Genomic DNA, 25,902 nt, shown 5'->3' with positions numbered 1-25,902 from the left:
GTTTGTGCGCACTGGTTGACATCTGTGCTGTGGAATATTAAATTCTTTTCAGTGAAGCAGGTGGAAGAGTAGATAGTCCTCCTCTGCACTGTTTCCTCATTAGCCAGATGTCCTTTACTTTCTGCCTCCCTTTATCTCTTCTCTCCCTCTTTATCTCTGTCTCTTCCTTTTCTCTAATCCCTCTGACAATGTCATCTCCCAGACTAGAGTCTTAGGGAGTGGGATAGATTCCTGCTTGTATATTTATAGGAAGAGCTAAACAGTGACACAGTGATTACAGCCCACCGCAGACTGTCTGAGTCTGTGAACTGTGAGCAGCAGTGGATGGACGAAAATGACCACTAGTGACCGCAAAGACAGTTGGACAAATGCATGAGCAGTGCTGTTGTGTGGTTTAGTGCTGACGTCTCTTGAATGTCACTGACATATTGAGGTTTCAAATGTAGCTTGGTTCCAGCTTTTACAAAACCAATACGTTTAAAACTGGGTGTGGATGCAGTATACTCTTTAGTCTGGCATTTGTTTTCACCATTCTGCTCTAGTTTTTAATGTCCATACCACCTCAATATTCAGTGTAGCGTTCATTTTTCACACCTTCTTGTTTAAAAAAAAAAAAAAAACTAGTGCAAAAACTAGAATAATGCATGCCAGTCACAGACCATGAATGAATGCTCACCATTCAAAGCCAGACTGCCTGACCGCAATTGAGAGTTAATCATCATAGCTGCCCTCAAATGACAATGAGCTGACCGTGAGACGATGTTTATGAATGAAAGCTAGTTATTTCTCGCTGCAGCTCTCTCTGTGAGTTAGTGTTAGGCCTGAATTTGAAGCCGTGCCCGCGTTTCCAAGAGGCCAGTCAAGGGTGAGAGAGTTTCCCTCACCTTAACACCGTGGAGCTCTACCAGCCCGCATTTGCATGAATCAACAGCGTCGGCGTGTGGAGGCTGTGTTTGTTTGCCTCTGCCTTGCATGTATGTGTACAGTAGCTATATGTGTGTGTGACAGTGAGAGGGTGTGTATGTTGGGCTCAGCAGGGTGTCTGTTGGGAGACTACAGTACAGGGTTTCACTGTGCTGCTTCGAACCAAGATGTGATACACTATGTAACCCTGCGTTAACAGCAGCAGTAGAAGGAGATTTATCACCTTCCACCCTCTCTCTGCCCCATGATTAAAGAAACAGTGAAGGACTACATGTACACATGGCACTCTGCTGGTACTGTAAGGAAATCCACTTTATTAAGAAAATTGGGTTCCTAATGACCCATAATAGGTGTATATTTCTTCATTGCTTCTCCTGTAGAGCTTGTGGTTTGCGTTTCAGTGCCAGAGAAAAAAGCACAGCAGTGGGTGAAATGACCAAAATGTATGCTGTCATGCTCAGACGCTCGCAGTGCATGTGTCAAAACAAATGACATAGACGTATTTGACTATTAGTGTCTGTGTCAATGAAGATTAAGGACATTTTATGTATTTATACTGAAAGATAAAGGTCCAACCTTTGTTTAACGACTTGTGGCCTCTGTAGGGCTCTGTTTTCACCTTCATTTCTTTGCATTTTCATCAGTAAAGCCGAAGACACAAGTCTTAAAATGCTCAAAATCTAATTTGCTAATGACCAATCATTGGCCGCTTTGAGGAAATAAACATTTCTACAAATTCCTCTTTTTCTAAAGCTGGATCACAGTTCTTGTTTCTCAGACACATGAATCAATTGACTGAACATTTTACTCTTATGAAGGATGTCTAACATTATGTGTATGCCTTTATTATAAGCACTGGCTTTGGTAATTTGTCTTTAGATATACACACACACACAAACATTTTGTCAGACACCTACATAGCATGGTTCAGCAGGTGGCTGCTCTTGTGTCCAGGGCTTTCACGGATCTAACTATAAATGAATTAAGTCACTTCAAATCTTGCATTACATCTAGCTCTAAAAGCAAAGCTGTCCTGTGCTGCTTATCTTGTAACTGTTTTATATATCTGGATGTGAATGTTATTGTCCTTCAGATTGTTCCTTTAAACTTGATTCATGGTGATGGTGAATTGATTTTAAAATGTTTCCATTGTTACTGCAGTGTGCAGCCTGTTTCATCTATAAATACTGTTTTGCTGTGCTTGGAAGTGTGAGCTGCCATCTGCTGTTTATTGCTCAGTTGTTGTTCTTTGCTCTCTTTCTGGCCACTGTGGTCCAGTGAATTGCCAAACGCCTGTCTCTGCATTATCACTAAACTGTTCAAACAATGTCACCCAATTTAGAGTGTTCACTTCAGCTACATAAAACATATTTTCTCAGTCAGTCAGCTTTATAATGCAGACAGTAAACATGTTTCTGATTATGCAAGTGTGATACATGATACCTCAAGTGTTATTCCCAAAGTTTGTTAAAGTTCTCTTCTTTTTCACTGGGGCAGATCGCCGTCACCAACATGTGCTCAACACATGACAAATGCACTTTATTTGGCACCTGATGAGGGCAGGGAAAAAATAACGTGTATGGGAGTGATTGTGTGTGTGCGTGCATGGAGATTCAGGAGGCACCATGATGATGTCATGGGGTACAAGGTGGTCTGCTGCAGACGCACATCCTGTGGCTTCTGGTAACAGGCACTGTAAAATGTCCTTGCACACTTTCACACTCGCTCACACACACACACACACACATTTCTTCTCTTTCTCACATGCAGATATGCACACGCGCACAAATCTGTTTCTCTCTGTTTTTCTCATTGCTTTACACCCTCACATACACATTCACATATCTTTTACATATCAAACATACATGCGCACTCATGCACAAATGTCCTGAAAAAAACGAGCACAAAACAAGGGAGTGGCCGTGTCCTGGTCCAGCAGCGGTTTAACCTGGCACTGACCAGCGCGGCAGACCAAGATGGAGCCTGACAGCAGTTTCCGTCAAATGAGTATTTATGTAACAGATGATGCAGGCACTGAGGCCAGGGCTCAGCCACCATCCAATGTGTAATTAGTGAGAGGTTTGCGGTTTCACAGACTCGGGATATACATGTGAGAGCGCACACATGCTCAGACACACATCACGCACATGCGATGTACAGATACTTTCGCGGGAACACACATACAAGCATGAGCGGACCGGGAACTAGACAGCATCTGCACAGCACTGCTGTGTATGGAAAACAGTGGTGGAGAGGGAGAGTCATGGTTTGGAAGAGTTTAATTCTTCCCGAGTAGTAATTTGGTAAGAAAAATATTACCCAAATATGATTATAATGATGATGTATTAGGTGAATTAAAGCAAAGCAATTATCTCATTTGAATAAATCAGCTATTGAACATTTGTGGAAAACTCCCTGGCATTTGTGCCCAATGTATCTTGGGTAGTGTTGGCCTTGCTCCTGGGCTGAATTCCTGTCAGCAGTGAGTAGAAACAACTCTGCCTCTGACTCTGTATTTGACTTTTTCTGTCAGTTTATGGCGAATTTGTCTATTTATGAAATTTCCATTGCTATAGTCATGTTTGGGATTTATTGTGGAGGCAGCTTTCATACTTTGTTTTATGTTTGTTTTCTCCAGCTTATGTGCTGTTATATGTCTTTTTTCCTGTCATAGAGTCTGAGTTATGCTTTATTTGATTGACAAGGATTTACTATTTCCACAGTGAATAAGACTTTTATATAGGGATTGTTGCTTAAATGATGACAATGTCTGTATTGTATGGGCTGTGAATCAAACTAATCCAGATTTCATATTTTTAGTTTTTTTATGTCCAAGCACTTAAGTGTATGGGTTCCTTTGCTATCTAATGACGTGAAAAAAAAGTTAGTCGACTAAGACAGATATTGATACTTAAAGAATCCATTGCGCTGTTCATACGTCTTGTCAGCTGACAGCCAGTAATAGTGCCTGACCTTTATGTGTTGGGATAATATACCATATGACTGGAATGGATCAACTCTTTGCTGAAATCACACCTCTCAGTTTCAAGCAGAACAGTATGACAGTCCTGTAAAAGACTATTGTTGGGACCCATGAGGAAAGTGGCATGCTTCAGAGGACCACATTGTGTGGCGCTCTCACTTTTTTCCCCCTGTGGAAATATTTTATGACATGGTCTCAGTTTTGACAAGGCTATCCAAAAAGCCATTACAACTACCACATTTTTTTTTCTTTTGGACTGTGAGTCTGTCATTCCATTCCATCATTTCACTGAGCATCGCTCCTCTGTCTGCTTCTGTCCTTTATCACCTGCACTCACAAACCTTTATTTTTCTCTTTCCATCTAAGTTCCTCTCTCTCCTCCTCCTCTGTTCTGTCCTCACTCCAGTGTGAGACTTAGCACCACACAGGCTCTCTTTATGCGGTCTGTTTGTTCTGCAGGGCCAAGCTGCAGCACCATCCCTGCCGTGTTCGCCGGTGAGCAAACTCTGATAAGGGTTCCTGCTGCTGCAGAGACAGACACAGGTCAGATGTTAAATTGGAGACATGGGTTGTCATAATCAATAGCTCCTCTATTAGTGAATGTTTGACTTACACATGGTTGACATATACACACATGGACACACACACACTGTTATGATTAAAGTTGTGTCATAACTTATAACAATATACAGAGGAATGCGTGTATCTCCTGCCATCACCCATAAGGGAAGGGTGTTTCTCTCAGCTGGTTGTGTCCCTGAGCCAACACTTCCTGGTAGGAAGCAATAAAAACCCATCACACTCCACAGGCCGTATGCTGCTTTATCATTACAGCCATTAATCATCATTTTATGCACTTTGTGATTTTCATTCCATTTCACAAATAAGCACATTAGATGTCATTACACAGAGGAACACCTAGTTTGGTCATTTTTTTAATTAGTTCTGAATTTATGTCAGTCCTCCATTTCATGTACTGTTCATACAGTAGTATATCTGTATATATATGTGTGTGCACGAATCTGTGCTTCCTGGTGGAATCATCATGTTTTTCCCTCTTGAAGGGATTTCAGGCTGTTAAGGAAGCTCTAGCTGCCAGATAGTGCAATTCATCTTCTTGTGCTGACCTCCACAGAGGGCTCACAAACTGATTTGGTAAAAAATTTGTTCCTTTTTGCCTCTCGCTGTCTGTCACTCTTCCCCTCTCTGTCTCTCCCCCTCACTTTCTTTCTTTTCATTTCCGCACTGTGCTGTAGACTACAGCAGCCGCTTTTCCTGTATCTGTTTCTCCTGTCACATGATAAACCCGGGGGAGGAATTCTAGTCCTCTATAGTAATTCACCAGTTCTTTCTGATCCCTCCTTCATATAATACCTTTTGTCTTTTGTCCTCACTCCATTGCCCCCATTCTGAGAGGCAGAATGGGGGCAATGGCAGAACGTCAACCACACCCCCTCACAGGGTCCCACAGGGATCAGTAGCAGGTGATTTACCACAGAAATATAGCATGTGTGGATGAACGTTTGCCTGCGGGCATGTAGCTGTTTTTTTTCCTTGTATCCATGTATCACAAGAAGACAGAGGAATTCACTTGTTTTGGGAATAGTTTGACACTTTGGGAAATATGCTTAGAGTTAGATGAGAAAAATCCATATCACTCTCAGCCAGGAGCAATGGGGGAACACCTAAGTTTCATAAGATATCAAATCAATATCTTAAGAGGTGCTGGTATTTTTTTAGATTTTACTTTTTACAGAGCCTGTGTAGCTGTTAACTCTGTAAGGAGTCTGTATGCTAAACTGCTTCATATTTATGTTGATGTTCTCATCTAACTCTCAACAAGAAAGCCGATAAGAGTTTTTCCTAACACATCAAACTGTTCCTTTAAGGTCTGATTCACTTGTTGTCACCTCATTCAGGCTCCTCACAGATGTGTGTGTGGGTGGGTGTGTGTTTCATATGTGTCCCTGGCTATGGGGTTCACGCCTCCTGCTCTGCGCAGTTGGGATAGAGCACATTGCAGGTCTTCCAGCTTCCAGGCTTTCTCGGTGGCTATATGCACATCCAAGCATGAAACCCAAAGCAAGCAGATAACTGACACTCAGTGTGAAATCATACACAGTGGGAGAAATCCTGCAGGTTTAAGACTCATGAACCATTTATGTATTCGTGTGGAACACTTAAACAAACAGTATAAAGCAAAGAGTCCTGGCATGCAACATCAGGAGTTCTTCACCCTTTGTGGTCATATTGACTCCCTTTTATTTAGTTTGTTCACAGTGCAGGCAGAAAAAGAACATTTCATGGCTAACATCATGACAGGCCAGCAAAAATAGAAAATAGATGTTAAGATTTGGTTCACCAACAGTCTAAAAATATGAGGGTTGGTGATGATTGTGCAGCTAGGCATGAGTGTGCACCCAGCTCTGTGTTTTTCCAGATTTATCTATAGCATGCCTCATTTGTGACTCAGCAACATCACCGCTCCTAAAACAAGGGTGTAGATTGTTTAGAGTTCCCACAACTGGCTGTTTTCAGTTGACTTTGCCATGATGAAAGGAGTCATAAGAAGACATTGTAATCCTTCTTTGTCTTTCTAATGGCTGTGCCTTTTTCTTGCTAATGTTTACCAGTTTGCTGCAGCTGCTGATGGGAAAGTTGAATGTTCATATCAGGTTTTTGTGACATTTCACAAGAAAATCACGTTTTTGGGTCCACAATGGGTGCTGCATTGACCATAAGGTTAATTATAATCAGAGAAAGGCTATACATATAACGAGAAGAAAAGGCAGGTTTCAGAGTCAAAACAAATTTGTGTTGCTAAGAAAAAACAAGTAAAGATATGCTTTTTCAAAAACTGATTTAACTCGGTCGAGGCTCAGGGCCAAGGGAGCTGTATTGCAAACAAACAAAGTAGAGTGTTTTTCTAGTTTCGTTCACTCCAGCAGAGCCTTCTGTTCTGGTCGCAGCCCAGCAAATGTGGTGGTAAATTAAAGACAATTACAGTAAAAGCTCCCAGTCAAGACACTGTGGAAAAAACACTGGTATAAACAACAAAATAAATGTTTTTTGTTTTTTGTATTTGATCTAATCTTAAATTCAACCGAAGACCAAATTCTGTTGTAATTAACATAAGACTCATGACTATACCAATACATTTGCAGAAGTTCTGTTTTCAAAAGTGTCAAAACTCCAATTTCACAGTTATGCTTTATGTTTTTAGGCCATATTCACAGTTACAGCTAAATGGACAACTATTTCTTATGTGAGCCCATTGCCTGAGCAAGATGACAGACACAATAATATGTATCAATACATCTTGCTGGTGCTAATTGCGCAACATCTCACAACAAGACAGTTCCTCTTGTGTATGGCACAGACATAACCTGTAGTGATGGTGTGTAGCTGTGGGGCCCAGCCATTTATGCAAAATGGATTTCCACATCTGGTGTGTTTTGTGAGTGAATGGCTGGTGCAAAGCAACAGAGGCAGAGTAGATGCCCAGTTGCGGTTGGTTTTAATGAGTTGGCTGTTGAAGTTTAACTGCTGCTGTGGTTGTTGTTGTTGTTGTTGTACAAGGGTCTACCATTATTTATATCTTAAAATATTCAGAATTACTTTTTTTTTTACCCAAACTCCAGACATATTTTCTATTTTTGTGAGTGTCGCTGCCAAGTGAATGTGCAGTTTTATCCAAAACATACCATATGTCGTTCATTGAACACACTACCGTGCTTTAAATGTATGTCATACACACAGAGAAATATATTGTTAATCCTTTTGCCTTAGCATATTTCACTATTTTTTAACACAACTAACACTCTTGTATGTAAAATTCCCCAACCCCCCTCCCTCTCCCCCTCCCCAATGGATATTGGTGTTTATTATTCAATTTCCTTTATCTATCTAAAAGTAAGACTTAAAAAGTCCCCTCCATTTGACTTCTTTTGTAGGGGAGTGTGGAAAAAATCACTGGTCAGTCAAAATGGCCACCGGCAGGCTCTTTATCCATAAGGACAGGCTAGCAAGACAGCTGGTGTCGTGCCCACATGTCCACAAGCCGAGACGAGGTACGTATAAAGTGTACAAGCACTCTGGTGCTTTCTGCAGAGGATATGACTCATCCAGAATTCACTTACAGAGCATACAGTTTTCTGGAAATCCCTAATAGTATCACATCCTGTGAATAACAGTACTTTCTGTTTCTGTTGTGTGATTTTTTCTCATTATTGGGGCAATAGAGACATGGTCGCCCACAGGATATCATATTGAAGAAAGAGCATTCGCATCACTGAGTTGATGAGTGATTACTTTTCCTACTTTGACTGTGGCGTCAGACATCTATTAGGGTTTCAACTATTTGCCCAATTTTCTACTTCATGGCTCATTTCTTCATTTCAAAGCTACCTAATTTTCAGAAGCAGTCAGTGCTCATAGACTCTGTGACAGCCTGCCAGATAGAGTAGGGTCTCATGAGGTCAGGATTCATACCTGTTTTTGTCTAGAAATCAATGCAAAGAAAAAGGCGAAGTTACTGTGGTCCCAAGAGCAATACTTGATGTTTTTTACTCACTTAAATTAAAATGATTACACTGCAAAAGCACCCTGTTAAATGCACCTGGAGAGCAGTCCCTGCTCTGTGCTGTGAAATTTGGTTCAGAAAGCGATAGAAATCCTCTTTCCATTTAAAGTTTGAATTCAGGAATCTTGCAGCACCTCTGCCTTTGGGTTTTAAGCAGGTGATGCTCCACTGCTCCTCATGTGCTTACTTTTGAATGCCCAAACTGCCTCACTTGATTTTATTAATTTTGCTTGGCTTCATTCAGTCACATCTACCTCCTCTTCAAATTTTGAGACATCAAATGACTCAGCTGCGGTGCTGCAAATAAAGCTACTTTGCCAAGTGTGAAATCTAATGATGGTAGTTTGAGAGTGACTTTTCAAAGCGCGTTATTTTCAAAATGAATTTTGAAAATGCACTGGTGGCTAAATGCAGAATTGATCAAATGTTATTAAACAAAACATCCAAGACTTGATTCAAATTTGTTCCTTCAAAGTGTGTCTCTTACAAATGCTGTGGGTTGTCATATGGCATCTTTGTCAGCTACATTGCTAGTTCACCCTTCCACTGTCTCTAAAATATAACGATCCAGGCATTCACATGGATTATTTTCTCATTAACTGTATGAGTCACTCCTGTTTCCTCTTTTCATAACAGGAGCACTGGAAATGATTACGGTGTTTTTTTCTTGTCCCGCAAAAGTGTCTCTTTTATTTTTGACTTCTGGGCATTTGGCAGCACAGCCACCACAGTCAGCACTGCTTTGCTGGGTCATCAGTTTAGCCGTACGTCCCTGTCGTACAGTGTACATGGTGGCAACCACTGGTGTCCACAAATGACATGCTGACAGTCATCCTGAAGTCTCCCAACCCCTGCACATCTGTATGCATGTGTGTATGTTCTTATAGTCCTCCCACTCCATTTCAGTAACCAAAATTTTAGGGCTGCAATAAGTCCACAAATGATTCTCCCTACCAGGTTTTGGTCTTTGGGCACCTGCAATAACATAACAGTGGCACAGCTCTTATATTTTTATCACAAAGCTGTGTGCCCATTGTTGATTCTCGAGTGACTAAGAGGTGATGTGGAGCAGGGCGTAGTGGGTGGAGACCCTGACCCTTAGCTTAACTCCCTTCTGTAATTAGCTAGATGGTTTGAGCTACAGGTCTTAATGGAGAGCCACTCCCACACCCCAAATCAAAGGGTTGGGTGACCACACACACACACGCACACACACACACACACCCATTTCATAGTAAAACACACACAGAAAAGCATGTATGTAACCCGTACATACCAACTTTGTTTTTGTGTATGCTCTCTGTTTTAGTAATAAATAACAAATAACAAATATTGAGACTGTAACTGTAGACATGTGTCTAAGCTTAACTGTGAGTGTTTTCCACAGGGCTATACAAATAAAATTGAATTGAATTGAATTGAATTGAACAGCTGGGTCAGGCAGAAGTTAAGTAATTTTTTGTCATGAGATATCTGTCTATCTAAACTGTTTCATACTTTTTCCTGTCTCCACTCAGTCATGTTTAATTCCAAAACTATGCTCTATATCCCTCTAACAAAGTCAGGAGTGGCTCGAAGCGAGCACGCACCTTTCATTCTCTTATTCACGTCTGCGGTAGATACCAAAACTACAGCAGGATGTGGTTAAGGATGAGAAAGTTTAGTCTTCACAGTCTGTATAACCTGTAATCTGGCTTCACATACTTGTAGAACATTCCAGGGCAGCAGCTCTGTAACCCTCCATCTTTGCTTTGACACGTGTCCCACAGCAAAGCAAAGGCCCCTTGGCTTCAACGCTGCGCCTATCCTCTTGGCCGTATTCTCAGCTGCCATTCCTGTGTGGTTTTTCCGCTCCCACCTCGGCCTATTCTGGGATGTGTTCTTTCCTAAACTCTACTTAGCTAGGTCGCCAATTTCACAAAGCAAATGAAATGGTCTATGCTCTAAATACATGTTTATGAAATTCCCAAACTTACTGTAGCATTCCTGAAGCAGCCCAACACCAAAGGGAAAATTCTAGAGCCTGAAGAACTGTGGGATGACTCGGTCAATGTCCGATGGGTTATTCACGTACAAATGTAAAGATCTTGACAAAACACAGTGCATTTTTCTTTGTTTTGAAATTAACTTAAATATTAAGGATATTTTTCCAATATTGATAGAATGCATTTCTTAAAGACCAACGCTATGTTTCCTCCATGCCAAAGTATCATCAATAATTAACAATGGCACCATCATCTTCTTGTGCCAGAGCCAGAATATGTGGGACAGAGAAATTGCCACAAGTTTGGCTGAGAGTCTGTTGTACGTTGAATTTCTGAATTAACAAACAAATGGCTTATTTTGTCACAAAATACTAGAAATACTTAGATAATGAGGTGAGTAATTGGTGTAGGTGTTATTTTGCTTCAACAAGTTCCTAGACAGGCCAGTGGCTGGCCTTTTTTTTTCCATTTTAGTGGTTGGTGGGTTTAATTGCATGGTTCCACTTTTGTAAAGACAGAGTTCATAGTTAGCGTGCACACAATAAGAATATAGATGTTTGATAGTTGTTTGCTGCAGTGTGAGTAGAGTTTTAATGTGTTTATGGGTTCTCTCACAATTAAATCTTGTTGGATTTTTGATTCATACAGAAAATAACATCTCTGGCATTAGTCGGCTTCACAGAGATGTCACATTTTACTCTGCCATATAAATCACATTGCTTAATATTTCAGCTGGAAGATGTACAGTATTAGCTTTTAATTTGTATTGGTCTCATATGTTGTTGGAAGTAACATCTACTTATAAAATGTTGTCATTGTACATAAGAATACCAGCCTGCTTCATGAGTGCTTCAACAGTTCTGGATGTTTTTTGGCTGTTTTGTAGACCTCTCTGGGTAATGTATAGGCTGTTTCAGAGTTCAGTGACTAAAACTTAAAAGCAAGACTGATTTACGTTGTCCGTCTTGCAGTATTGATTAGATAATTGTACTTAAGAACGGTTATGCAGCTGTTCTTAGCCAGAGGCGGGTCCATGGATCTTGTGACACAGTAATCCAATTAACCATTTAGCTACATGCCTATGCATATCCGCAACTCCAGTTAGTTTCTCCTTCAATTACTCACACACACACACACACACACACACACTCTTTCCTACCTAGCCATTTCTCTTCTGGACCATTCATGACCCTTGTATTATTAGTACTTACATACAAATGAAGGTAAAAACCAACATACAGTGCTGTAGTAAGGCATTGCGCCACCACAAACTGCCAGAGCAGCTTTAGTTCTCCTTGGCACAGATGTTACAAGTCTCTGGCGAGCTTGAACACCAGTCTTCCAAAAGGTGTTCCCTCCTTTAGTGATTTGATCATGGTGGTGAAGAGCGCTGTGCTGTCTGATATATTGGTCCAAAATCTCCTATAGGAGCATGGATTAAGTACCAGAGCACCCACCCACACTTTTCACAGTTGTTTTAAGGGAACTCTGACATGCTGTTGTTGGTTGAAACTATGCTGCAGATGAATGCAGGCTGTCTTAATCCTTTTTCCAGATCCACACCTCACTACCAGCTGTTCTTCTTTCAAACATGTTTGAAGGAAAAGTTCAACATTTTGTAAAACTTTTAACCTCTTTTGCCAAGAATTTGATGAGAGTATTAATACCACTCTTGTGTTTGTACAGTAAATATTTGTGGCTACATCTAGTAGACAGTTACCTTAGCACAAAGACTAGAAACATGGGGAGAAAACTAGCCTGGTTGTGTCTAATGGTAACAAAATCCACCTACTACCACCCCTGAAGCTCAGCAATTAGCATGTTATGTCTAATTTGTTCAGTCAGTTTGTGTTTTTGACATAAATAAATAGATTTGTGTGTGTAAAAATGTCAAATTGTATCTTGTCCAGATCGGTTCAGTAATTCATTCATGCTCAGGTGTTCTGCTGGGTTAAAATCATCATATTATTTTCATACTCATCCAATGATTCAGTGAACCCCTATTTCCTGAGAGCATCTATATTTGTTAAGTTTCTCCATCTCATTTTTTAGGTTTTAAATAATTAAGTTTGTACTGTATATTCATAACTCAATATAAGGAAATGGTTAGAGGCAGTGCTGGTTTTAAAGGCAGTTCTGTATGAACAGATGGTGCAGTGTAGGGAGTGAAGTCATAGTAGATTAGTGATAAATCATGTCAACACTGAGAACAATAGTCCAACAAAGTCCGTCCACAATGTACAATATGATTTTTTCTCCTCTGTCATCTGTTTTGTTCAGTTTTAGAAGTAAGATATTTCTTAATCAAGCCAAAGACTTCAATGAAAGTCTCATCCTTCTCTCTGACTTCTAACAGTTGACCGGAGGACAAAGGGGTCGATGAGTACAGTGCACTGTACAGTGGCTCTTTAAGTCCATTCTCTCTCTCAGTGGGTGGTGGGGGCGGAGGGCAGCTGTCAGCTTTTACGAGTCCCGTGCCCTGGAAAAAATTAGTTCCAATCCTCTATCCAAAACGCTAATGAGAAGCACATACGGGAAGGATTGGGGGTCGTGGGGGGTGGTTGTCCGTGATGGATGACAGAGGAAGGAACAGAGTTGTCTGCCTCGCTGCATCCTCGCCCCGCCATGACCTCAAATGCCTTGTAGAAGAGCTGCAAACGTGTGCCTCCCTCAGCATTCCTCAGGAAAACTGCGTTAAGTCATGAAAGAGAAACAAAGACAGATGCAAAGAGTCTTAAACCCACCTGAGAGCAAGCATAGTGCAGCTGTGTCAGTATTTATACATCCAGCACCTAATCAATTAATGAGCCACAACACACACAGGAGGCCAAGCAGGTTCTGTACAGTGTGTGTGTGTGTGTGTGTGTGTGTGTGTATGGGTAGAATAGCCAAACTGAAGCAGACTGGATATGAGTGTAAGACTAATAAACAGTATAAACAGTACTTCCAAAGTCATACTACACTTCCAGCACAAGCATACACAGTAATAATATCTCTTTGCGGGGAAACTTTGGCTGCTTTTAAAACAATATGTGTGTGTGTGTGTGTGCGTGTGTTCATGCATCACTTCTTGCTATTTTCGTCTGTGCGTTGGTTCACATTTCTGAGACACAAGGAGAGATTGTTCTCTTATGTAATATTTCCTCTCTCTAAAGCTTTATTCCACGTATGCTCTCCAATTTGCCTTTCTGCCTTTCTCCTGGATGAACCATCTGAATGTTGTCAGCGATGATGTGATGGGAAGCGATGTGTCTCTGTGTGTCTGGACGGGCAGCCAAAGAAAAGGCCGCTGTCTGAAGCCAGGGCCTGGATTTGGAGAGTGGGATGAAACGCAGGCACAGACCCTCAGTGTGGGGTAGCCTTGAATGAGCTCTATTGTTCCCTCATAAAGAAGCTTCACAGTGTTCAATATACTGTATATAGAAGTTGTAAGTCTCTTAGTGACATCATCAGACTTGATACCGAAGTGCTGCGTTGCTTTCTTTTCTGCAAAAGATGAGCAAGACTTTGTCGTGTTGGGCTGCTGGTTTTCAGGTTAAACCAGCAGTTCTTTCTGAAACAGTGAGGCGTGGCAGGAGTTGAATGAATCTGATTAATTCAGAACGCATTAAAACATTTATTGGTACATCCGTGCCAGCAAAAGCCTATCAAGACGCAGTTAAGCAATTCTTCAAAAACCCCATGCAACACACAACATAGACATATTATTGCCTGGGGAAGAGAGGAAAAAACAAGTGAGGTTCATCAAGCAAACGTGTCTAAACGAGTCAAAACCAAAATGTGACAGAGCATCTTGCTCACAGGTTCACTGTCGATGAAACAATCTTGTCTCGTTGTTCCCCAAAATCTTCATTTTTCGTATCAAAAAAGAAACCTGCTGTTTATGCTCTTCACAATAAAACAGCATTCTTTTTCTTCTTTCTTGTCTTTGCAGGTGAATCCACTTATCTGGATGACCACGGACCCCCTGCTCCAAGAGTAAGTCTTTCACTCCTCCTCCCCATTCCATTTCACTCCTTCTCCCCTTATTCCCCCCCCCCCCCCCCCATTTCCCCCTTTTTGTCCTTTAATTTTTTCCCTCCGTCTCTGATGTGCTGCCCTGCGTTTCCAAGCCAGTTCAGTCCAGTCAGGATAAGGGTTAGGTCTGTGTGAAAGAGCTGCGTGCAAACTCACCCTAAATACCAACTGGACCTGGCTTCAGTGCTACAGTAATGCTCTGAACACACTCTCTCTCACACACATACAGCGCTGACACAGGGGCCTTGTATTCATCCAGCTGCATGTCTGCATGACTATCTCTCCTCCGTGTTGCCTCTTTCTCTCCCTGCCAATTTCTTTCTTCCCCCGTCAGGCCCTTGTTCATTATCTCCTTCTTTAATCGATCGCTGCCTCATTTTCACCTCATTCCTCACCCATTTAATACCCTTCTTCATCATTTTTTTTTTTAACCTTTTTTCTGTTCAGATGGAGGAGTCGGTGGTGTTTCTCTCTGGTTTGGGAATAGAATTTAGCACATAGCTAAACTGAGGCTACAATCTAGTTCGGGTACAGGTTTGTTGGTGGCTACTGTGAACAGCTGTTAAGTGAGGTTACATCAGGGCTTTGTTTGTGAGTTATATGTTTACTTTGAAAAGCCTGTTCTGGTCACTAAACCAAACCAGGCAACCATGGTGCTCGTTTCATAGAGATAAAAGTGAATTGTTATTTATGTGAAACAAACTGAGGCTGACTGGATCTCTGTGGACATGTTTTTGGAGTTTTCTTCATTTTCTTCTTTATCTGAATATGTCTCATTTAAAACAGGCTCAAAATGCTAGTTTGTTTTATGCATATAGGGTGGATGCCACGTTATCAGTATTATATGGGTTTGCAGAAATGGAATGGAAATTAATGAATCACAAATGGTTTTCATCATTTCCCATCAGAGATAAAGCTGAGAGTGCAACAGCTTGATTGTGTCCTGAGGCAATTCTGAATATTTACATTATTATACAAACACAGAAGCTCTGGAAATCATTTTGACACAGAAAAGTGTGATTTTAATGGAGAGGAAAGCAGAGGGGACTGATGAAGATAAATTTACTTACAAGGTGTTCTTAAAGCTTTCTGACTAAAACATTCCTTTTTAAATTTTAGTTTAGTGATTAAAGAATGGGCCTGTATGTCAAAAGCAGACATTACCAAAAAAGGAACCTCTGATATGCTGGACAGAAATGTTGATTTCTGGTGTTCTAGTGGACTTTTCTGCCACAGGTTTTGCCTGTCAGGATATATACAGTACTGATTGACCTATCCTGAGACACATGGAGCTTGTTTGGGCTGTAAATGGCCTGACTGATCGCTGCAGACAATATTCAGGACTGAACAAAAACTACTGCCGTCTCCCATATCATTTACTCTATTTTTGATTACACACTTTGCTAGAATTGATAAATCATAGATAATGCAGTAAATTATTTTTTTTTTAGTAAATTTTCTTTTTAAGTAAAGATGCAAGTACAACATTATCAATCAACATTGTCATGTTTGCTTTTTTTATTGAAGACTCCAAATTTTATCGTGTGTCTGAAACCAAACCTACATCCTTGTTAACCAATAATCATTTTGCACAAAGGTAAATCTGAACTATAACCTATTCTTTATTTCTGAAGTCCCACCACGTTCTGGAAATCTCTAAAACATAATTTCTCTCCCTTCTTTCACTCTGCACGTATGACTTGAACTTAAGTGGCTTTACAGGTTTTACTAACTACATACAGCCTGCATACTCATAGACCAGGCTGACTCTGATTATACATTAGCTGCTTTAATTGATTCCATAGCTGTCGTCATCTCGCCGCCCAGACAAACGATGCTAATGTCTTGACGGAGGCAAGCGCCACATCTGCCACATTTCTCATGATCTTTTTGTTGATGGCTTGCCGCAGCTGAGATTGATCTTCCATTTCAGCAGAGGTTGGTCGCATTAAGGCATGAGCACGCAGAAGGCTGAGGTTCTGCTAACTGTAGTGAAAGATTAGAAATCGAGTTGAAAGCTCAGCGTAAATGAGAGCGTATGGAAAAACCACGCAGCTCCAAGAATAGTGTTACAAGTCTTTTCTATATATATATATGGAAGCATGACAAGAATGTCCCCTCTACATTTTCACACATGTGTAAAATGTGTTTCTATAGATCACTTGATGGATCATGTTTTTCTCTATATAATCTAAATAATGTTGTATCCTCTACAATTTTTAAAATACCTGAAGATATATTTAAAATGTTAAAAAAAGACCAATCAGATTGTCTTTAAAGAACTGAGCGATAAGTTTGATGGTGTTGTATTTTCCATATTCAATGAAACTGGAGACAAAACAAGACACATTTGCACTCAGAAACAAATGTTATTGGTTGTCCAACAAAAGCATTTCAATCCCCCTTTGTCGCACACAAATGTAAAACATGAGTAGTGGTACTGTTGTCAAAGGTTCCCATTTCCTCTCGGCCATTGAAAGTCAGTTCATCTTAATCCAGATAAACATAGTTGGATGGAAGCTCTGCTGTCACAGCCACTTAGAGCAGTGAGACTACTTCATTCCTTCTGTCTGTGGGTGGGAGTGGAGATGAATGGATAGATCATTAATAACAGGAAGCACTGAGAATCTCCACTGTGCTCCGACTGAATCCTTAACATGCTGTTCTCCACTCAGCATGGAATGAGCAGTTGACTGTAGAGAGCAGTGAACCCAGAGCAGGGCTAACTAGCACCAGAGAAGTGCAGGTTAGCGGTGGCGTACTGGTGTGGGCTTCCAGGAGCTGCAGCAGGGAGACGGATGAGTGTGTCTGCAGTGACCCTGGTTTGAGGCAACCCAGGATGTGTTCTCAAAGTCGCTGTTATATATGATTGAAGATGGCAGCTAGCAGAATTCTGTTCATTCTCTGCAGAAATGGGTGGTCAGGCCATGAGACTGAGACGATAATTCATATATGTTTGTTGAACCAAGGTGCTAGAAAAGAAAGTACAATGAGAAACTAAGAGGCGAGAAAGTGGAAGAGAGAGCGTGAGAGAGAGGAAAGGTGAAGGGACTACTTATCTCTTTAAAGTCTGCTTGATATTGGCTCGCCAGCATCAGAGTTGTGAATACCACAACAACAGCATGACTCTCAGGAGAAGCAGTGTCCAGATCAGATGGCGACGTTACATAATATTTTTTTACACGGTGGATCGACTATTGACAGAATCCCTTACTGGCAGACACAACAATCATTTCTCACAGCGTGCATCAGAAACCTAAGCTTTACCAAGTGGGAACAACAATTGCACAAATTGAAAGGTTGCCCTTTCCATGCTGTCAATGCCGGCAGGAGATTTGGACTTTTGATGTTATCTCTGATGTTATTCTTGTGTTATACAACACCAGGCTGTTAGAGGTCTGACACAGCCATTTGTCATCATATCAGCAGGGAATGGTGTCCTGGAAAACACTGCATGTATTTCGTCTGCCTCATTATTGTGATAAGCTGTTTTCTGTAGTTACTTGGCAAACACTGAGGAATGTTGGACTGCTGTCCAAGAGAACCATCATCTATTTGCTCAAAATCTTTCTTTGTTTGTATTTGACAACAGCATCCTCTAATCTAAAAAAACATTTTGATCTATGATTTTTTTTTTAAACAATATATGATTAATGAGATTGCTTTACAGTAAATGATGACCAGGTTTCAGCAAGTGACCCAGGCTGAAGCATGCCCGTCAACAAAACATGTATAAGCTTGTATAAGCCCAGATATCAACCGTCAATTGTTTTTCCAGCACACTCTCCCTCGTGCTGGGGCAAACGTGCCCACGCATCTTATTTTCACATTGCGTCAAACCAGTTCAGTCTCTAATGATGTCCGGGAAAATGCTCTGATTCTGCTAAAAACAAACACAACCAAACAACAGGGGATTGATACACTAATGACGTGTTATCAGACTGTTTTCTCCTCACACGCTCTCCGCCTCTTTCTGTCTCCCTCCTTGACTTCTTAGCTCTCCATCCTGTTGTTACTCTCTCTGTCTCTCTACTTGGTTCTGGCAAGCACTCAGCCAGGCTCTCAGCTCTCTGTTTTTACTGAGTCTGTGATTGGGTGGGACTGCTGCTTTTGGAGGAGACAAGACAAAATCATCAGTGTGTGTGTGTGTGTGTCTGTGGCCACGCTGAGCTCTGTGTTGTGGAAACTGTTGTCTGCAACACCAGAGCTAAAGAGCTGTGAGATGAACTAAAGATGATTAATAATTTCATGTCACAGTGGGAGCCAATTAGTTCGTAAACTAGCCACCCCGTGAGCCAGTGAACTAGTTAACTCAGTCAGTCGGACTTGCTTCCAAACACAGTCTGTCAGACATCCAGACCCCCTCCCTTGGGAAAAGCACAATCACTATTCCAGACTGGGAATGCCGACAAGAATTTATCACTGCAGCATTTTCGCCTCATCTGATTTACAGGAAGGCTTTATTTGAAGTGATGAGGGAGAGTGTTTTCAAGGCAACACAGGACTGATAAGTCTTTGTTTCTGAGGTAGATCTCTATCACTTCGAAAAGAACTCTTCCAGATGTCTTTTAAGTGACCTGTCTTCCTCTCTCCCATCCTTCCTTTATTTCCTTTAAATTGCCCCCATTGTCTGTCACTCTGGTTCTCACTGGTAAATGTGCTTTGATAGGAGTCATTGTTAAGAGCTGCGAGTGTAAACTTTGTAGGGCCAGTCAGTACATTCTTGCTGACCTTGCTCTAAAATGAGTTTCATGTTCAATACACATGACAGCCTCGACTTCCTCCTTCTTCCGAGACCAGATTTACTGCAACAAGCCTGGTTTTCACAGAGAAACAACGTTTTACACACTCACATCCACTTTTTTGAGTGTCTGAATCATGGTGTCTAATTGTTGAGTCATGAGGTGTGTATGTGCACATGACATAGCTTGCGTGTGTGTGCGTGTGTGTGTTCGATGAAACACTAAAAAGTTGCATCAGTTTCGCTTGCAGAGAGTTTAGCAGAATCTCTGACTCACTGAGTTCAATGTAGGAATGAGAAGAGAAGATGAAAGCAGTCAAGCCTGCATTTATTCTTTGTGTGTGTGTGTGTGTGTGTGCGCGCATGCGTGTGTGTCTGTCTGTCTGTGTGTGTGTTTCATTGCTGAAAGGGCATATGTTGCAGGGTCAATTGAGTTCAGCCCTGGGGAGTGTAGATGTGAGAAACAGAGGTCAAAGGTTGGAGTAAAAGAGGCATGAGAATCCAGCCAGAGTCTGATGAATTTACTTGATGAACTGTTTTTGTTCTTGTTTTCTCCTTTTTGTGTAACAGTTCACACTTTGTGTCTATTTCTTCATTGCCTTTTATAGCCAGATTTGTTACCCAACATACTGGTGCTCTCAAACATCCCATAAATACAATGCACATTAGTAGAATTCATATACAGTATAAAATATACATGAAAAATAGTCTATATATATCGCGGTTGTAGTTTTTTTTTTCCTTTTCTTTATATTTTTCTTTGTGTGTGTCCTCAGGTGCTACCGTTCCCCAGCCAGGTGGTTTATAACCGCGTGGGGAAGTGCGGCAGCCGGACAGTGGTCATCTTGCTGAGGTTACTGGCTGAGAAACATCAGTTCAACCTGGTCTCCTCTGACATCCACAATAAAACACGGCTCACGAAACATGAACAGGTAAGATAGAAGAGATGGTGGTGCAGTAGGGGACAGATTTAAAGACCGCATCAAGGTCAGAGTCAGAGGTTTTATCATATTTTGTTATTTATACATTTTGTGACATATAATCACAGATATTTATTTACACAAGAAGATAGGAGTTAGAAAGGGGATTTTTTAAGGAAGTGTTTTAATTGCTCAATTGCAAATTGGCAGTAATTGCTGGTGTAACAGAAAAGGCATCTTGTTTATATGTTCCCTTCCACTGCCCACAGTTCCCCATTCAGTTTCAGAATTGCCGCCAATGCAACCCTGCATTTTTTCATTTCCAAACATTTTTAATATGTTCAAAAGCAGAAATGCACATCTGATGTAGTATTACTGTTGAAGCGACAACAGACAAAGGACAACATAACAGCTATACTGTACTATAAGATATAATTGTTATAGTTGACAAAACAATCTTCATCAGATCATGAAATCCTGAAAAAAAATTGAATGAAATTTAGTTTTTATATTTTGACATTCATCATGTTTGTGTACTTGCTGCTAACATCCAGAAAAATGAAACAATACTAGAATTAACCTACTTTTATTCTTTTGTTCCCTGTGGGACCCTGTGGTTTTCAGATCCCACTTCTGAAGCCACTATTTTATGAATTCATCATTGCTATATAAATATTCAGCCAGGCCTTTCGTATAATTTTCCAGATTCAAAACAGCTGCTGTTGTCAAATCCTTCAAGAAACAAACAGCATCCCCAGTGTGCAATAGGTAACGCTTTCTCTATTTGGAAAAAACTTAATTGATTTGTATTTTGCACTTAACTATGTGGTCACAGTGAACATAACAGCAGCAGGAGCTCATTCAGGGTTTGTCTTTCATTAAGTGTGAGAATGAGGCTCAAGGATGAGGAATCTCCTTTTATTATTTCCTGAAATATCTCAAGGACATGAGTGTTGGCTTTACAAAGGAAAAACAGCCTTCATTTAAAAGACCACAGCCTTTTGAGACACTAAGAAGTGCCTGTGCTAGTGGGAACGCCGATTCAAATGCTAATGTGCATAAAGCATATCTAAATGGCGCTGGTTTATGATTAAACACAAATAGCGGCTTTTTACACACTTACGCTTTTTCCAAGAACCCTAAAAAACAAGAACAAATAAAGAATTTAAATAAAAGATTTGCTATCTATTGGATTTACTAGGCACTTTTGATGACAGCATTACTCCAATCTGTAATTCAAAAACAGTCCCTGTTTTGGCAGAATAGATTACAGAGACCTGTGATTTGGGTTCAGTGAGAGCAGCTAACAACTGTACTGAAGTGTCACTGAGCAGCGGTCCAGTAGTGGAGGGAGTAGTCAGACCTTTTATTTAAATAAAAACACACTACAAGTACAAGTCCTGCGTTCAAAATGTGACTTAGGTAGAAGTGCAGAAGTTCTATCAGCAAAATGCACACAGATATTAAAAGAAAAAGTACTCCTGATGCACAATGGCTCCTTTTAGAATATAATTTTTATTTTAAAATAAGAATTTCCAGATTGAGATCACTGATTTTTAGGTGAAGTACACGCATAAATCTTTTGGTTCCGCTGAACTAGTCAAAGGCCAAGCTTCCTCAAGCACATTTCTGTCAGTGACATTTGCCATTATGCAATGTGCATGTGTTTGTGTGGGAGTATTACAGCGATGACTCACATCCTCTTGTGACATTATTGACAGCATGCTTTAGGAAAAAGCTACTGTTAACCACTCTTGAATGGTCAGCAGATGCTAAATATGTCTAATCATTACTGACCGATTCGATGTAAATGTTAAGCCAATATTGAAACAGCTACTTGTGTATCCATTCGTCAAACCCTGAAATGTTGGCTGTGCACACAGTGGCAGAACACCATTAGACTCATTAATTCTCTGGACATAAAACATCTCTGTGAATGGTCCCAAGTGATGCTCCTCAGAAAGAGTGTGTGCACTGCAGTGTCTGTGCAAGGGCGGTCTGTTTAAGAGTGTGTCTGTACTTGTGTTTGTGTGTGATTCTGCAAAGTGCGGCTCTTTGCGTGTTTATTTGCATGTGTACTTCTGTGTGTGTTGACTTATGCAGATCCAGATGCACGTTGCCTAAGTTTAGAGATGCTGGTCTCATCAGTTGTGGTTCTGGCTGCAGTTTTTGGACCGTTTTCCCGCTGGCTCTACCAGTAGTCCGCTAATGGATTTGCCCAGGGTTGATGCCCCGTGCGTGGGTTGCCAAAAAGTGAAGGTGCCTTATTTGTCTGGAACTTTGCAGAGATTCTGCACATTTGAGGTGTATAGTGACCCGTCTGTCCCCTTGAATGCTGGGGGAGCAGGCTCGGTGGGAGAGAGAGGTTTAAGACATATCCTGGAAAAAAAAACAAAAAAAACCTTTAAAAGTCTGCTTTAAAAACCTCCAGAAAGAGAAAAACAGCATCTTTATTGTGAGTGTGTCTGCGTGCATGTGGGTTCCTGTTTCCTCCCTCTTACCAAAAGCATTAACCAGCAGACAGATGCTCCACAGCCATGAACCTTGTGTATCTGCATCACATAGCCACACATACGCAAACACAGAGAAGTGTCTGGCCCCAGTACAAACAAAGATTGCAGTAGCATCTCACCAGCTACACTTAAAGCAACAGTTTGCGTTTGGTCACTTACAGAGAACTGGATTGGATTGGGTGCTAGAAGAAATTAAACTTTGCTTAGAAGTGGCTACTTTAACCTTCATCCCTTTTTTTTGTAAGTAAAGTGTCTTTTTTTACATTGAGGCTATTTATTTTGAGTAAACCTCTCACTTCCTGCGTGCTACATAAGGACACAGACCGTGCATGGGCAGCTGCTGTAATATTTGGACAGATCCTCTTGGAGTCCTTATGCATAATGTCTCCATATTTGTCAAAGCCGCAGGTGTTGATTATTTAGGCTTCCTTAATTTTTGAATGAGATACTTGTAGACTAATTGCATTGAATGGGTAGCAGTCATAGCTTTCTGTGGTTTTTGGCTCTTCCTCCTTTTCCCCTGATGAGCCCTGTGTGGACGCCACGGGGACTCAGGAAGGAGGGGGGCAAGGGTCGGGGGGTTGCAGGTATGCCTGGAATCTCAGACTGTCCTCCACTTTCCCTCTGTTTCCCTGCAGCTCTCCCTGGTAAATGAGAGGGGGTCTGGCCAGACAGACAGGAGGAGTGGGTCAAAAACACACACGCACACACACACACACACACACATAAACTCACTAAATGTGCCAAATGTGTTCGGGGTCTGCACATCAGCCTAGGTGTGGGGGAGGGGAAATCAGGGGTGAGCTCTGGGCTAATTGGTCTGGACTAATGGCCAAGGGGGGCAGTTTGAAGAGAATAAACTTTTTTTTGTATCTAGAATTGAAATAGATTAATAGAGACAGAGCGTGCAGGAGTGGTGAAATGAATTCTACAGCACTAATGAAATTTTACATTTTATAGCAGGAGTGATCCACAGAAAGTGGAAGCAGAGTTGAGTGGAAATGTACTGAGTTTATAGAGAGGAGGGAGGGTGTGAAGCCCAAATCTGACTGGGGCCTCAGATTAACTGTGCTGTGTACATAAACAAGTATACATATTAGTGCTGCTATCCAAATAGTCTTACTATGACGTAACAGGTGACTATACATAGTTTATAAGAGCAGGACATTCAAACAGTTCCTCAGTTGATCAATGCCGTCTGTTAGGAAGGCTTTTATATAAAGAGTGATGGTTCAGTTTGAACCATTTATGGTACTTAAGTATAGTAGCAAGCATTGATTTGACAAAAAATAACACAATTTTTTAATGCTGTGTTAAGAGCCACGTGTCCCATTTCCAAACATTTGTATTTTATTTATTTTTCATAATTTACTCCTCATGAACTGCCTTCAAACTGACAAAGATATATATATATATGTAAAAATATATTAAATTGTTCAGCTATTGTTCATCATTCATTTGTGCTTACCTAATAAAAATCTACTTTTCAACTACTTTCAGCTAGTCTTTACTTTTCCTTGTGCTTGCTTTTCCTACCAGTATAGTCTGGCCTTTAAACTTGTCCTGCCTGCTGTTAGCTTTGCAGATCGGCCTCTCTGCACCTTCATACCCCCTGAAAACTGATGGATGCGGCCACGCAGGTGCTGCAGGGAAAAAGCGCACACCCACCACTGTGGGGGGTTGATTGTGTGTAGCCCAATTGTAAGTGTTTTCTGGTGGGAAGGCAGTGAGGGCTAATGTCCTTGTGTCTGCTCATTGGTTGTTGGGCATGCAACGGGGAGCATAGGATGCTGGGAAATGGGATGAAACCAGTTGGGCTGTTGCATATTCTTACTGGTAGAGAAAAAGAGCCGTCTGGTGATAACATGTGTCACAGAAGTAGCAGTGGCACACAGCTGTCTACACCCTCCCCAGACCAGCAGTAGAGTTAGATGGGACAGGGACAGCAGCGCAGTGTAACAAGTCAGTAGCAAATTGATAGTAGATCAGAGTGAAAATTTAAAAGTGATATGAAAAAAAGTACAAATGGGACTCACAAGATATACAAACTTGGGGAAATCTTAGTCTTCCAGTTTAAACCCTTGATGAAATCATGGATTAGTTCTTTAATACTCCGCTGGGTATTCCCAGAAGTCCTCTGATCTCTGATACTAGCACTTGGTCTCTAACTTTCAAGTCTTAATCTGTATAGTCCACTAAAACTAGAACACTTCAGTATTTTCAACTGCATTTTGTCGGTTTCATAATTTCCACTTATCAAGAGTTGGATAAGTTGATGTATTGTAGATTGTCTCGATTCATTTTAGTACAGCAACCTTTTCATTTGAAATTAATAGGCTGATATACTTAAAAGAAAATGAATATCCTGGAAATGTGTTTGTAAATGGAAATGTATAGTAACATTATGTACAGTAAACAGTAATACATCTCAGTATGCTTAGTTGACTCTTACATCCCAGTATTACCACCAACCATGCATGTACTCAAATACATTGCCAATATCATGACTAGCCAGCCATGACTTCATTATTATGTTTTTTTTTATTACTTTGAAATGACATGTATAGAGGCATAACTTTCACAGTTTCTTACATGTGTGACTGGGATAACTGGATCACAAAGAATTGCTCAGCCATTTATGTGAGGAATCACTAAGAATTTGGTTTCAGTTTCGTGGCCTTCAGTCAAAGAGAGAGAGGGATCTGCACTGTATATGGCACTACTGTGATGTCTCAAAGTTTATTTTGGCTACTGTGAACCTGTCTCTCCATGCAGACCTGCACAGCCTTTGGGATGTTTTTTAATCTTTCCTAGCAGCAGAGGAAGCAGAAACCTGGAAGAATTGCCTAGAAAATGTTGGCTTTCCTGACCATGACTGAGGGGAAACTAGATCTATGGTGATGAATCTTGTTAGATGAAAATAACAATGGTATTATTTTCTTAATGTGTGCAGTCAAGGCAAAGGTTGAAGCTGCAGTGAGGTCAGTCTGTATCGGAAAATTCTGCAAATCCAAATTGAATCAAGGTGGTCCCCCACAATCTGATAACTGCACAGTCAAGGTGCATTTTATTAATGGTTATTTGCTCAGCTCAAACATGAAACCTTTTTGGTTCTGAATTTTTGGTTCTTTTTGGCAATACCTGAAGATGCTGTTTGTTTTTTGTCTGCATTTAGCTTTGTAGGAAGCCTCTACTAATGTAAGCTGCTCCCAGTTTCTGTTAGAAGTGTCTGCACAG

The 25,902-nt window shown here is 40.9% G+C and overlaps 1 protein-coding gene across 2 annotated transcripts in view; it reads left to right on the top strand.

Moving 5' to 3' along the window:
* usta (uronyl 2-sulfotransferase a) overlaps window positions 1–25,902 on the top strand; it is a 53,498-nt gene that overhangs the window by 16,945 nt on the left and 10,651 nt on the right. For both annotated transcript variants that reach the window (XM_070849465.1, XM_070849464.1), the window contains exons 2-3: window positions 14,409–14,452; window positions 20,009–20,164. In XM_070849465.1, coding sequence (XP_070705566.1) covers window positions 14,409–14,452; window positions 20,009–20,164 — 200 coding nt within the window. The remainder of the gene's footprint in view (window positions 1–14,408; window positions 14,453–20,008; window positions 20,165–25,902) is intronic.

Source organism: Pempheris klunzingeri, chromosome 18 (genome assembly GCF_042242105.1).
Source record: "Pempheris klunzingeri isolate RE-2024b chromosome 18, fPemKlu1.hap1, whole genome shotgun sequence".
Lineage (NCBI taxonomy): Eukaryota > Metazoa > Chordata > Actinopteri > Acropomatiformes > Pempheridae > Pempheris > Pempheris klunzingeri.
Note: the sequence above shows the minus strand (reverse complement) of the source record. Positions and strands in the feature narration are given on the sequence as shown.